Consider the following 13,468-nt stretch of genomic DNA (forward strand, 5'->3'; position numbering starts at 1 on the left):
TGAGCGCTGGAGCCCCGCCCACCGGCGAGCGCGGCCCCGCCCATCCAACCCACAGCCTTCCGCCCGCGTCTTCCGCCCGCGCGCCGGCCCTCCCCGCGCCGCGCTGTCCTCGCCCGCTGGTCCCCGCCCTCTCCCGCGGCCTGCCCGCCTTCCCGCACGCCTTCCGGCCAAGCCGGGCGGTCGCCGTGCAGCCCTCTGCCCCCCGTCCCCGGCGTGGATGCCAGGCACCAGTTCCTGAAGCGCTGTGGAGACTGCAGCGTTACCGGAGGGCCTGGGCGGAGGGAGTGACGGAGAAGAGGAGGTGGCCTGAGACTCGTGACTGGAACATTTCGGGAAAATTCTTACGGGGCCCTTCTACACGGTGGCTGTGGACAGAGAGGTCCACCCAAAATAAAGGCATCCCCTGGGTTAGTTGCGGCGGAACAACCTAAACGTGGATGTTGGATAAGCTATTGTTCCCATCTCATGGTGCAGGGTTGGTAAGACCTCTTTGGGTTGCCAGTAGCCTCAAAGTGCTAACATGGCTAGTTCTTTCTGACTTTGAAGGGCGACTGAATGTCAAGGATTGCAGAGTTGAGCGGGTTGGGGGAGGGTAGTTGGAGAAGTGAAATAGGAGCGCGCCCAGAAGGGCCCTGATAGAGAGGGGTCAGGGAAATCAGATAGGTGGGAAAGATGAAATGCCAGAGGCAGATAGAGAGGGGTCAGGGAAATCAGATAGGTGGGAAAGATGAAATGCCAGAGGCAGAGATGATGGAAGTTTCACCTCACCCTTGAAGTGCTGACCAAGGATGAGACAAGGTGCTGAGTCAAGCTGGTCAGAAATTCGCTGGACCAAATCTGGGATTCAGATTTCCTTGAAGAGGTGAATGAAGCCCATTTCAGACACCTAATGTTGACCCCTGGACCAAAAATAGTTTTCCAGTCTGACTTTTCACCTAATTGCTGCTCATCTTTCAGATCTCAGTTTAAGTATCACTCTTTCAGAAAGACCTCTTAAACCCACATGGCGCTTGTGCTGTTCTTAGTCGTTCAGTCGTGTCCGACTCTGCGACCCCTATGGACGGTAGCCCCGCAGGCTCCTCTATCCATAGGGCTTCTCCAGGCCAGAGTACTGGAGTGGGTTGTCATGGCTCCGCCAAGGGATCTTCCCAACCCAGGGATCGAGCCCTGGTCTCGTGCATTGTGGGCGGGTTCTTTACCACCTGAGCTGCCGGCGCCATTTTCTTTCAGATCCCTCTCTGACGGCTCATAGGACCGGAACCTTTCCCTCCTGATGTTTTTACATGATAATTGTGTAGGTCCCTGTGTAATTATTATATAAATAATTATTGTTTACCTTTTTTCCTTTAAAATGTTTTTAAACCCACGGGGGAACCTGGTGGGCGGCCGTCTAATGGGGTCACACAGAGTCGGACACTACTGAAGCGACTTAGCAGCAGCAGCAGACTAATAACTGACAGATGCCTGAAAAATTGTTGTCCTCCTATTTGTTTAGTGAGTAAAAGAATGAACAGTATCAGACTAGCTGCTGCTAAGTCGCTTCAGTCATGTCCAACTCTGTGCGACCCCATAGACCGCAGCCCACCAGGCTCCCCAGTCAAAACTAAGTCAAACTGAGACCACAAAAATCAATGGTGGAATTCTGGCTTTCTACCATTGATTTTTGTGGTCTCAATTTGACTTAGTTTTTATTTTGGCTTATTCATCTTAGGCCTTGATTTCCACCTCAGAGTTAAACATTGTTCAACAGACATTTAAGTGAAGGCCTATGTGGTCTAGGAGGTTTAGAGGAATATATGAATAGAATACAATACAGCCCTTCCACCAAGGCACTTAAAACCCACAAGAGGCACTGACACGCAAAACCAAGAAAAGCCACGCTACAATTACTGAAGTGTTCATTGTAGGGTTGGGTAGCTTTGCCTGCAAAAGAGTCTAGATGCTGTCTTAGACTGGCCTAAACCACTACTTGGTCTCACCAGGCCAGATTACTAGTTGGGCGTCTTTCCTAAACTATGCTCCCTAATATTAATTCAATATTTGTTTAAAGGAAAGGCTGAATGGTAATGGGTAAAAAGCAAATCTCTTTTTACTGTCATAAACAATTTAGCTCTGATCCAAGTTTGTAAATCCTACTCATCAAAAGAAATCTCTGCACTTGGTTGGATATAACTTCTTTGTAGTGTGACATAATACATCCATGGATGAGACTTGAGGAAGGAGGTAAGTACCAAAGTCTCACTGTAGACCACATACCTATCTACCACACCTGCCATATGTAGAACTGTTCCCCTAGAGGAATTCCATTTAATACAATTTTCTCCTCATTACATTTTTAAGTGATTAAATATGTTAACACTCTTTATGGATTGAGGTTCTAGGCAGTTACCTGGCTGGACCACCCCCTTTATCTAGCTCCCATTAAAAACATAAGTATTAAAGTTTCCTAAGTTTATACTACACAGACTCAAAAGTCTCACAAGTAGCTTTTCCACATATTAGCTGTCTTAACTATGGCAAAGTCTCAATTCCGTTTTTCTCATCTATTCCAGACCTCAGGATGTTGAAGAATTAAGTGAGATCAGGAATTTTACTATACTTTATAAACTTACCTTTGATAGGTGATTGTTTTTGTATTTAAACAGCTGATAAGCACACACCAAAAGTATTAAGCACTTAATATCTATATGATATATTCTAGTACTTTAGAAAAGAAGATTCTTTTCTAGTTGGATGATGCATGAGATACTGAATTTACTTTCCAAGCACCTGTCTTAATCCTTTCCCTGCCTGTCTGTACATCCATCAGTCTCTTGATCTCAGTATCTCTCATTTGGTTTCCATTGACTTCTTCATTTTTCCCTGTATCTGTATTCAAGGCTCCTACATAGTTTCAAGCCACCTTTCTTTGCCAAGCGCACATCTATTTTAATCAGATTTCTTCACACCTTTTGCATTCTGCCTTAGCCTTTACTGAACAGTATGAAAAGAAAATGAACAATGAATTTATATTTTATATTCCCATTTTTAACACAAAATTTGAAAGCATAACACGATAAATATACTTTCCAACAAGGTTCAGCAATTATTAATATTTGAACAATTTTTATTAAGGTATAGATAACATAGATAAACCCTCATATCTTAAGTGAACTATTCATTTAGTTTTGAAAAATGTTTATCAAGACACAGCACTTTCATCACCCCAGAAAATTCCCTCCTGCACCAGAAATAACCAATGATCTGATTTCTAATACTGTAGAGAGAATTTTAAAATGAGACTACTTTATTTATTTTAAAATACTGTCATAACCTCAGTGCCAAAACCAGACAAAAATTAATTATCCTATCTAACATATAAGCAGATTTTACCCCAGTAATGCAAGGATGGTTTTACCCTAGCTTATATGTTAGAGACTTGGTAACTTGGTACAACTCTACAACTGAGAACAAAATTCTGGATTTAGAAAATCATTAGCAAGTGCCAAAAGTAAAGAGTTATCCAGACAAAATCCTAGAAGGCAATATTCCAGACATTTAAACTGAACATTTATCCTGAGGAATTTGACAATCCAAAAGTAAAATCTATAAACTGGGACTTCCCTGGTGGTTCAGTGGTGAATCCACCTGCCAATACGGGAAACAGGAATAGCGGGTTAAATCCCTGTGTCAGGAAGATCCCTCGGAGAAGGAAATGGCAACTCCCACTCCGGCATTCTTGCCTGGAAAATCCCATGGACAGAGGAGCCTGGCGAAATGCAGTCCATGGGATTGCAGAGTCAGACACGACTTAGCAACTAAACAACAAACTGAAATATAACTTGCAAAGTCCAATAAACAACCCCGATATTTAATACAAGACCCCACAGAGTAAAAATAAACCGGAAATGTCAGCACGTCCACAAATTGCATTCCGTTTTTCTACTAATCAGTAAATCTCACTCCTTGAATATTGAAAAATAGGTCCAGGATGGTACTCTACATACACTGGGCAGAAACAAAAATTCTCTCCAGGTAAAGATCATATCACCCCAAACCTCAAATTAACCTACAGATAATTTTCCAAGTTAAATGACCAACACGTAATCAAAAATCAGAAAAAGACTGCAATAAAAACATGCTTACACAAGTAAGTAAATTAACAAGCAAACCTTGAAAAAAATTATAGATACTATAGAATTAAGAAGTTAAAGACCTCAATGGATAGGTTTAATAGTATATTACACACAATTTAAAAGAATAACTGGAACATGTTAGAAGACTAGAATGAAGCTAAGGGAAACAAAAAGATGGAAAATGTGTAAGAAAATGTTAGACATAAATTTGTGACAGAAAAGATAATGTTGAAAAAGTCTACCAAATGTTTTCATTGGAGTCCTCAAAGAGCAAAAAACCAAAATGAGGCAGAAGCAATATATGACAAGATAAAATTGGAGATTTTCAGACTGATTAAAAAAAAACCCACTGTGGGTAAAGTGTTAACAAAACCCTTTTCCTTTCCGCATGAAAACTTGACCTTCAGTTAATTTTCTAGCTCTTTTCACCTGGAAACATAATAGAGGTTTATGAGAAAAATGACCTCTGATTAGTAAATTGCCTCTGGACTAGGAAGAACTATAATTGGTCTACATTTATAGACCTGATGCAGCTACCATATTAAGGACTTAATGAGTTCAGTTCACCAGCAAAACACAGCAATTTTAAAGGTGTATGCACTTAAATGACATGTCCTTAATATATCATACAGAACTACAATGAGAAGTAAAACAAAACCCCACAAGTATAGTGAAGCATTTTACCATACTATCTCAGTAATTGATACAAAAAGCAAACAAAATCATTAAAGATACAGATTTTTGGAACTGCGTAATTAGCAAATCTGACTCGGTCACTACAAATAATGTGCGTGCATGCTCAGCTGCTTCAGTCGTGTCCGACTCTGCCACCCCATGGACTGTAGCCCCACCCCCACCCCCACACCCCGGCTCCTCTGTCCATGGGGTTCTCCAGGCAAGACTACTGGAGTGGGTTACCATGCCCTCCTACAGGTGATCTTCCCAACCCAGTGATCGAATCAGCATCTCCCGCGTTAACAGGCGGATTCTTTACCTATTAAATCACCTGGTAAATCTCCCACAAAGCACGTACACTCAGACCCTTCTTTCCCTCCTCTGAGAAAATGGATTGAGAGAAGAATGTGCCTTTCTCGCTTTCAAGTAAGCCACATGCCTTGTGTGCAGCTTTATCAGAAGAATTTCATATGATTAATAAAAGACGGATGACTGTTTTTTCCTAAAGTCACCAGGAGAAATCCTTGTCCAAACACTGCAGTAGCTCCCTGCCAGGTGGGGTGCGCTGATTTGTCCCCAGGTCCCAGTTCTGATCAGACTCAACCATATCTGTCTGAGGTGGGCCTGTGAGAAGACCCAGAATGGGACTTGCAGAAAATGCATTATTTTAAATACATATGGAACATTTACCAACGTTGAGCATGATAGGGGAAGCCTTCTACAATTTAAAAAATTGTGATAAAATATACACAACCTAAAATTTACCATCTTAAACCCTTTCAAGTGTACGATACAGTGCCATTAAGTATAGTCACATTTTGTACAACCATCACCACTGTTCATCTCCTGAACTCCTTTCACCTTGCTAAACTGAAGCACTATACTCACTAAGCAGTAACTCCCTATTCTCTTCTTCCCCCCAACCCCTGACAAACACCATTCTGCTTTCTCCTTAACTTTACTCTGCTGCTGAGTCGCTTCAGTCGTGTCTGACTCTGTGCGACCCCAGAGACGGCAGCCCACCAGGCTCCCTCGTCCCTGGGATTCTCCAGGCAAGAACACTAGAGTGGGTTGCCATTTCCTTCTCCAATGCATGAAAGTGAAAAGTGAAAGTGAAGTTGCTCAGTCGTGGCCGACTCGTAGCGACCCCATGGACTGCAGCCTGCAAGGCTCCTCCGTCCGTGGGATTTTTCAGCCAAGAGTACTGGAGTGGGGTGCCATTGCCTTCTCTGTGGAATGTCCTACTTAAGTAGAATAACACATAAAACATATCCACCTTTTTTTTTTTTGGTATAGGAAAATTTATTACTATCGTGCTTTCATCATCAAAATTTATGATCTTGGTCTTTCCTTCTTACCTTTGTATAAAGCCAAAAGAGAGACATTGGCTACTTTGACAACCTTAAAGTGGACTCCAGGAATGTCACCAACAGCATGACCTTTGCGACCAAATCCAGCAACCAGAACTTCATCATTTTCCTCAATAAAATTCAAGCAACCATCATTGGGTACCAAAGCAGTGATTTTTTTGCCATTCTTGATTAGCTGAACCCTGACACACTTCCTGATGGCAGAATTTGGCTGTTTGGCTTCAACTCCTACTTTTTCCAGCACAATTCCCTTGGCGTGAGAAGCGCCGCCAAAAGGGTTGGCCTTCAGGGCTGTGCCCAGATGGGCTTTCTTGTACTGCTTATCATGCCACTTCTGGTCTTGTTGGTGGCTTCGGAGCTTCCTGGCAGTACGAAGACCGAGACACTTGCCCATCCTGCCGGCGCCACGGGCCTGAGCGAAAGAGCAAAACGTATCCACCTTGACTTGATTCTAGGTACCTCATATAAATGGAATTACATGGTATGTGTCTTTTTGTGACTGGCTCATTCATAATGTAGCATATGGCAAAATTTTCTTCTCTTTTAAGGCTGAATAATATTCCATTGTATGTGTATACCATATTTTGTTTATCCGTTTATCTGTCCATGAACAATTAGGTTGTATCTTAATCAGATTGGGTTAATGAAATGACATACCACAGACTGTGTGGCTCAAACAGTTAACATTTATTTCTCATAGTTCTGGAGGCTGGGACATACAAAATCAAGGTGCTAGCATTTGGTGTCTGATGAGGCTCCCCTTCCTGGTTTGCATTTGACCATCTTCTTACTATTTCCATAAGTGATGGGGAGAGAGATCTCTGGTTTCTTGATCTTATAAGGGCATTAATCCAATCCTAGGGCTTCCATCTTCATGACCTCAACCAAACCTAATTACTGCCCAGAGGCCCCACCTCCAAATAGCATCACTATGGGGATTGAAGCATCAACAAATGGGTTTTTGAGGGACACAGACATTGAGTCAATAGTAGGTTGGTTCCACTTTTTATTGTGACTAATGCGAACAAATCTCTCTCCTAAATCCTGCTTTCAATATTGGGGTGTATATACCCAGGAGTGAAATTAGTGGATCATATGGTAATTTTATTTTTTGAGGAGTTGTCATGTTTTCCAAAGCAGCTGTGCCATTTTACATTCTTGCCAGCAGTGTGCAATGGTTCCAACTTCTCCACATGCTCATCCACCCTTGTTATATTCTGGTGTTTAATACTATCCATCATAATAGGTATCAGATGATATCTCCTTGTTGTTTGATTTGCAATTCCCTAGAACATTTCATGCAAAGATGAGCTCGATAAAGGACAGAAATGGTATGGACCTAACAGAAGCAGAAGATATTAAGAAGAGATGGCAAGAATACACAGAAGAACTATACAAAAAAGATCTTCACGACCCAGATAATCACGATGGTGTGATCACTGACCTAGAGCCAGACATCCTGGAATGTGAAGTCAAGTGGGCCTTAGAAAGCATCACTACAAACAAAGCTAGTGGAGGTGATGGAATTCCAGTGGAGCTATTCCAAATCCTGAAAGATGATGCTGTGAAAGTGCTGCAGTCAATATGCCAGCACATTTGGAAAACTCAGCAGTGGCCACAGGACTGGAAAAGGTCAGTTTTCATTCCAATCCCAAAGAAAGGCAATGCCAAAGAATGCTCAAACTACCGCACAATTGCACTCATCTCACACGCTAGTAAAAGTAATGCTCAAAATTCTCCAAGTCAGGCTTCAGCAATATGTGAACCGTGAACTTCCTGATGTTCAAGCTGGTTTTAGAAAAGGCAGAGGAACCAGAGATCAAATTGCCAACATCTGCTGGATCATAGAAAAAGCAAGAAAGTTCCAGAAAAACATCTATTTCTGCTTTATTGACTATGCCAAAGCCTTTGACTGTGTGGCTCACAATAAACTGTGGAAAATTCTGAAAGAGATGGGAATACCAGACCACCTGATCTGCCTCTTGAGAAATCTGTATGCAGGTCAGGAAGCAACAGTTAGAACTGGACTGTTAGAACAGTTAGAACAACAGACTGGTTCCAAATAGGAATAGGAGTTCATCAAGGCTGCATATTGTCACCCTGTTTATTTAACTTACATGCAGAGTACATCATGAGAAACGCTGGACTGGAAGAAACAAGCTGGAATCAAGATTGCCGGGAGAAATATCAATAACCTCAGATATGCAGATGACACCACCCTTATGCAGAAAGTGAAGAGGAACTAAAAAGCCTCATGATGAAAGTGAAAGTGGAGAGTGAAAAAGTTGGCTTAAAGCTCAACATTCAGAAAATGAAGATCATGGCATCTGGTCCCATCACTTCATGGGAAATAGATGGGGAAACAGTGGAAACAGTGTCAGATTTTATTTTGGGGGGCTCCAAAATCAGTGCAGATGGTGACTGCAGCCATGAAATTAAAAGATGCTTACTCCTTGGAAGAAAAGTTATGACCAACCTAGATAGCATACTGAAAAGCAGAGACATTGCTTTGCCAACAAAGGTCCATCTAGTTAAGGCTATGGTTTTTCCAGTAGTCACGTATGGATGCGAGAGTTGGACTGTGAAGAAGGCTGCGTCAGAGAATTGATGATTTTGAACTGTGGTGTTGGAGAAGACTCTTGAGAGTCCCTTGGACTGCAAGGAGATCCAACCAGTCCATTCTAGAGGAGATCAGCCCTGGGTTTTCTTTGGAAGGAATGATGCTGAAGCTAAAACTCCAGTACTTTGGCCACCTCATGAGAAGAGTTGACTCATTAGAAAAGACTCTGATGCTGGGAGGGATTGGGGGCAGGAGGAGAAGGGGACGACAGAGGATGAGATGGCTGGATGGCATCACCGACTCGATGGACTTGAGTCTGAGTGAACTCCGGGAGTTGGTGACAGACAGGGAGGCCTGGCGTGGTGAGATTCAGGGGTCGCAAAGAGTTGGACACCACTGAGCGACTGAACTGAATTGAACTGAACTGAATGGTTAGTGATATTGAGCATCTTTTCATGCACTTATTGGCCTTAAGTATAACTTCTTTGGAGAAATGTCTATTCAGTCCTTTGTGCATGCATGCGAAGTCGCTTTAGTCGTGTACGACTCTTTGTGACATATGGACTGTAGCCTGCCAGGCTGCTCTGTCCATGGGATTCTCCACGAAAGAATACTGGAGTGGGTTGCCATGCCCTCCTCCGGCGGATCTTCCAGACCCAGGGATCGAACCCAGTCTCTTATGTCTCCTGCATTGGCAGGCAGGTTCTTTACCACTAGTGCCACCTGGGAAACCATTCGTTCCTGTACTCATTTTTAAATCAGGTTATTTGGTTTTTTTGTTTCTGAGTTTCAACAAAATTTTAAAGGACCGGAAGCTGCTACAAGTCTCTTTTACTTCTCTATGACAGAGATTGTCTTGAAACAGTGTTTTATCATCTCTCAGGTTCTGATGAGATATAATAAGCCATGATGGGGTCTTCCCCGGTGGTTTAATGGGTTAAGAATCCTCCTTGCAATGCAGGGGACTCAGGTGTGATCCCTGTTCAGGGAACTAAGAGCCCACATATCTAGGAGCAACTAAGCCCCAGCGTTTTGGAGCCTGAGCACAACTGGAGAGCCCATATGCCACAACAACTGAGCCTGCAAGTCTTAACTAGAGAGTCTGTGGACTGCAGCAAAAGATCCACATGATGCAAGGAAGATCCTGAGTGCCCCAGTTAAGGCTGGACGCAGCCAAATAAATAAATAATTAAAAAAAAGAAGCCATAATGACTGTACGTACCCTTGATATTATGTAATGAGAATGGCAGTTTACCTCTGTGATCTTCCTCTCAAAACACGCACATGTGTGAGCTAAGTCAAGCTCACTTCAAGTTAAGTCACTTCAGTCGTGTCCGACTCTTTGCAATCCTATTGACTGTAGCCCGCCAGGTTGTTCTGTCCAGGGGATGTTCCAGGCAAGAATACTGGAGTGGGTTGCCATGCCCTCCTCCAGGGGATCTTCCCAACTCAGGGATCGAACCCACATCTATTAGGTCTCCTGTGTTGGCAGCTGGATTCTTGACCACTAGCACCACCTGGGAAGCCCCCACACACACACAACACACACATCCCCAGTTTAATCATGGGGAAAGTTATCAGGCAAATCTCAGTGAAGGAGCATTCTACAAACCATTTGACCAGTATTCTTTAAAAGCGTCAAGGTCATTGAAAATAAGGAAGTGAGAGAAACTGTCACAGCAAAGAAGAGTCTGAGGAGACACAACAACTAAGCATGATGTGGAAGCAGTCCATATCCCTTTTGGCACCAGGGACTGGTTTCATGGAAAATAATTTTCCCATGAATAGGATGGGGGAGATAGTTTGGGGATGATTTAAGTACATTGCTTTTATGATGATCTGACATGAAGCAGAGCTCAGGCAGTAATGTGAGCAATGGGAAGTTCTGTAAACGCAAAAGAACCAGCTTTGCCCACTACTCACCTGCTGTGCAGCCTGGTTTCTAACAGACCATGGGCCCATACTGGTCCATGTCCCAGGGGTTGGGGACCCTTGTAATATGATATTCTGGCTGGATCCTGGTATAGAAAAGGATAATGTATAAGAACTAAGGAAATCTGAATCAAGTGTGAACTTTAGTACTAACGACTCAGTATCTGTTCATTAGTTGTGACATGCATGTGTGTGTGCCAAGTTGCTTCAGTCATGTCCAGCTCTTTGCAACCCCATGGACTGTAGCCCACCAGGCTCCTCTGTGCATGGGATTCTCCAGGCAAGAATACTGGAGTGGGTTGCCATGCCCTCCTCCAAGGGATTCCCAACCCAGGGATTGAAAGCCTGTCTCTTAAGTCTCCTGCATTAGCAGGTGGGTTCTTTACCACTAGCACCACCCGGGAAGCCCAGTTGTGACATACATTAACACAAGACGGTAACCACTGCATAGTACAGGAAACTCCACTCAGTGCTCTGTAATAAACTACATGGGCAAAGAATCTGAAAAAGAATGGATATTTGCATATGTGTAACTGAATCACTTTGCTGTACACCTGAACTAACACAACATTGTAAATCAACTACACTCCAATAGAAGATAAACGTTGACATTTTTAAAAGATGCTAATAATAAAGGAAACTGGAGTATACAGGAGGGAACTGTGTTCTATCTACAGAACTGGAATCTAAAACCTATTTTATTTGTCATAAAAAGATTTCAAAAAAAAAAAGATTTCAAAATTAAATTTGTCAATGATAGAAAGAGACTGGCTACTGGATTTTTAAAATATAATTTCAACTTTTGAATGATTGAAAAATACAAAATATCTTAAATTGTGTCTGCAAGAATTTGAAGATATTGTCATTAACATGTCTTGACCAGGAAATACAGACAATTCAAACATTAAATCTGACCACAGAAGTCCTCTCAAGCTTTTCATTAAAACTCCTGAAGTTTTCTGTTTGGAAGTTTTAAACAAATTTAAGATTTACATTTTCCTTAATACTTTAGTATTCCATTTTTCTTATAATAAGAAAAAAGTAATGATCTTTTTCACCAAGCTCCATGTGTAGACATTCCTAGACCCCCTCCAGTTTATGAACATGCCTCAGAAATATTATTTTTTTGTGTGTGTGCATGATCTGAAAAAGGTTAGGAAGCACTAACTTAGAGAAACTTTTATACATGCACATGTGCACCAGGAGATATGTACAAGAATATTTATTACTTCACTGTAACAGCAAAAAATTAAAAATAACCTGTCTGTCAAGGACAGAATGACTATATGTATTGTAGTGTGTTCCTGCAAAAGAATGCTATGTTTAGAGTATGAAAGAAATGAATAAGCCAGAATTGCATATATGAATATGGACAACCCCCTAAAAAATGCTAAGTGAAAAAATCAAGCTGTAAAAGTTACATACCTTTTATATAAGTTTTGCAAAAGGGGAAAATAATGCTGTATAGTTATGGATATGTAAATACATGCTAGAAGTTCGAAAACATACACGCGAATGATGAGTATCAAAACCAGGAAAGTGGATCCCTCTGAGAAGAAGGGACTAGGATCTGGAGGCTATTCTTGGGGGGTTTACTATATTTGTAAAGTTTTCTCTCAAAAAAAAAAGATCTGAAGCAAATATGGCAAAATGTTAAGATATGATAGAATTGGAAAGTAGGTATATCAATCTATTATCCTCTATACTTGTGTGCTTGAAATATTTCATAATGCAACAAAACACATAAACGTCCTAACTCTGATCGTTCTTAACTACTTTGCGGCTACTGCCACCGTTGTCCTGGGTGACCGCAGTTGCCAACTGTCTTTCTATCTTGCTTTTTATCTTGTTCCACTCCAATCATTCTCCATGTAATAGCCAGGATGACTTTTTATAAATATAATTCTGATCTCACCATCTCCCTATTCACAATCTTTTAGCAGGTTTACAGCACTCTAGAAATAAAAATTAAATTCCTTACCTCAGCCCACAGACCCTATTTATCTCTCACATTTAGACCTCATTCTTCCTCCTCTGTCATTATTTACTCCCTCAAACTGTGGAACTTCTTACTACCTCACATTATATTAATTCATGGTTTACAGGTACAGTTCTTCCCAGAGTCCCCACCCCCTTTAGAATATAAGTTCCTTGAAGGCAGGGACTTTGTTTTTCACTCCATCCCCATTGCCAAGAACACCATTTGATTCATATGAAAGCATGAAATAAATATTTTCTGGATTAAAGAATAAATGAATGATTATTTCATTTTCATTCAAATAGAGGAAGCATAATACTTCAGTGGTTAAAAATGATATAATCAAACACATGGAGTCTGAAAATGACAGGTTACACTCTCAACAATAACAAAAATTGCAAATATTCATTAACCACTCATTATGTGCACTTCCATGCACTGGAACCACATACATTGTGGGGTACATATGAACCTTGCTTTCCTCCTAGGCCCTGCGAACCTATTTGAGATATGGGAACCTCCTCCCTAGCCACAGCTGATTGGATCTGGAGGAGAGGGGACTGAGAAAGACCCATCTGTTAGCCAGAGGGAAGTGATCAGTTTCTTTTTCTTGAAAATCTATGCTGAGTGACGTGTAGGGCTAAAAAAGTTTAAAGATGAGTCATGTTAATGGCAGGACATTTTTGAGCGAAAGGAACAGCTGCTAAGGTCCCTGAAGCTGTACCGGTATCTGCCCTTTCTGAACCTTGCTGTTCAGTGTTTCTTTGGCTTAATGACATAAATTACCCCACTATTCTTCCAGAAAAATCCACTGCCTTCATTTTTAAAACTAATATAG

General features: G+C 41.7%; 1 protein-coding gene across 1 annotated transcript; it reads right to left on the reverse strand.

Annotated features, from left to right (window-relative positions):
* Nucleotides 1-6,067: 6,067 nt before the first annotated feature.
* On the reverse strand, nt 6,068-6,593 carry LOC133237392 (small ribosomal subunit protein uS12-like). Its single transcript, XM_061399432.1, has one exon. The coding sequence runs from the start codon at nt 6,552-6,554 to the stop codon at nt 6,123-6,125; it is 432 nt and encodes a 143-aa protein (XP_061255416.1). The 5' UTR covers nt 6,555-6,593; the 3' UTR covers nt 6,068-6,122.
* Between the last annotated feature and the right edge of the window lie 6,875 nt (nt 6,594-13,468).

Source organism: Bos javanicus, chromosome 24, assembly GCF_032452875.1.
Source record: "Bos javanicus breed banteng chromosome 24, ARS-OSU_banteng_1.0, whole genome shotgun sequence".
Lineage (NCBI taxonomy): Eukaryota > Metazoa > Chordata > Mammalia > Artiodactyla > Bovidae > Bos > Bos javanicus.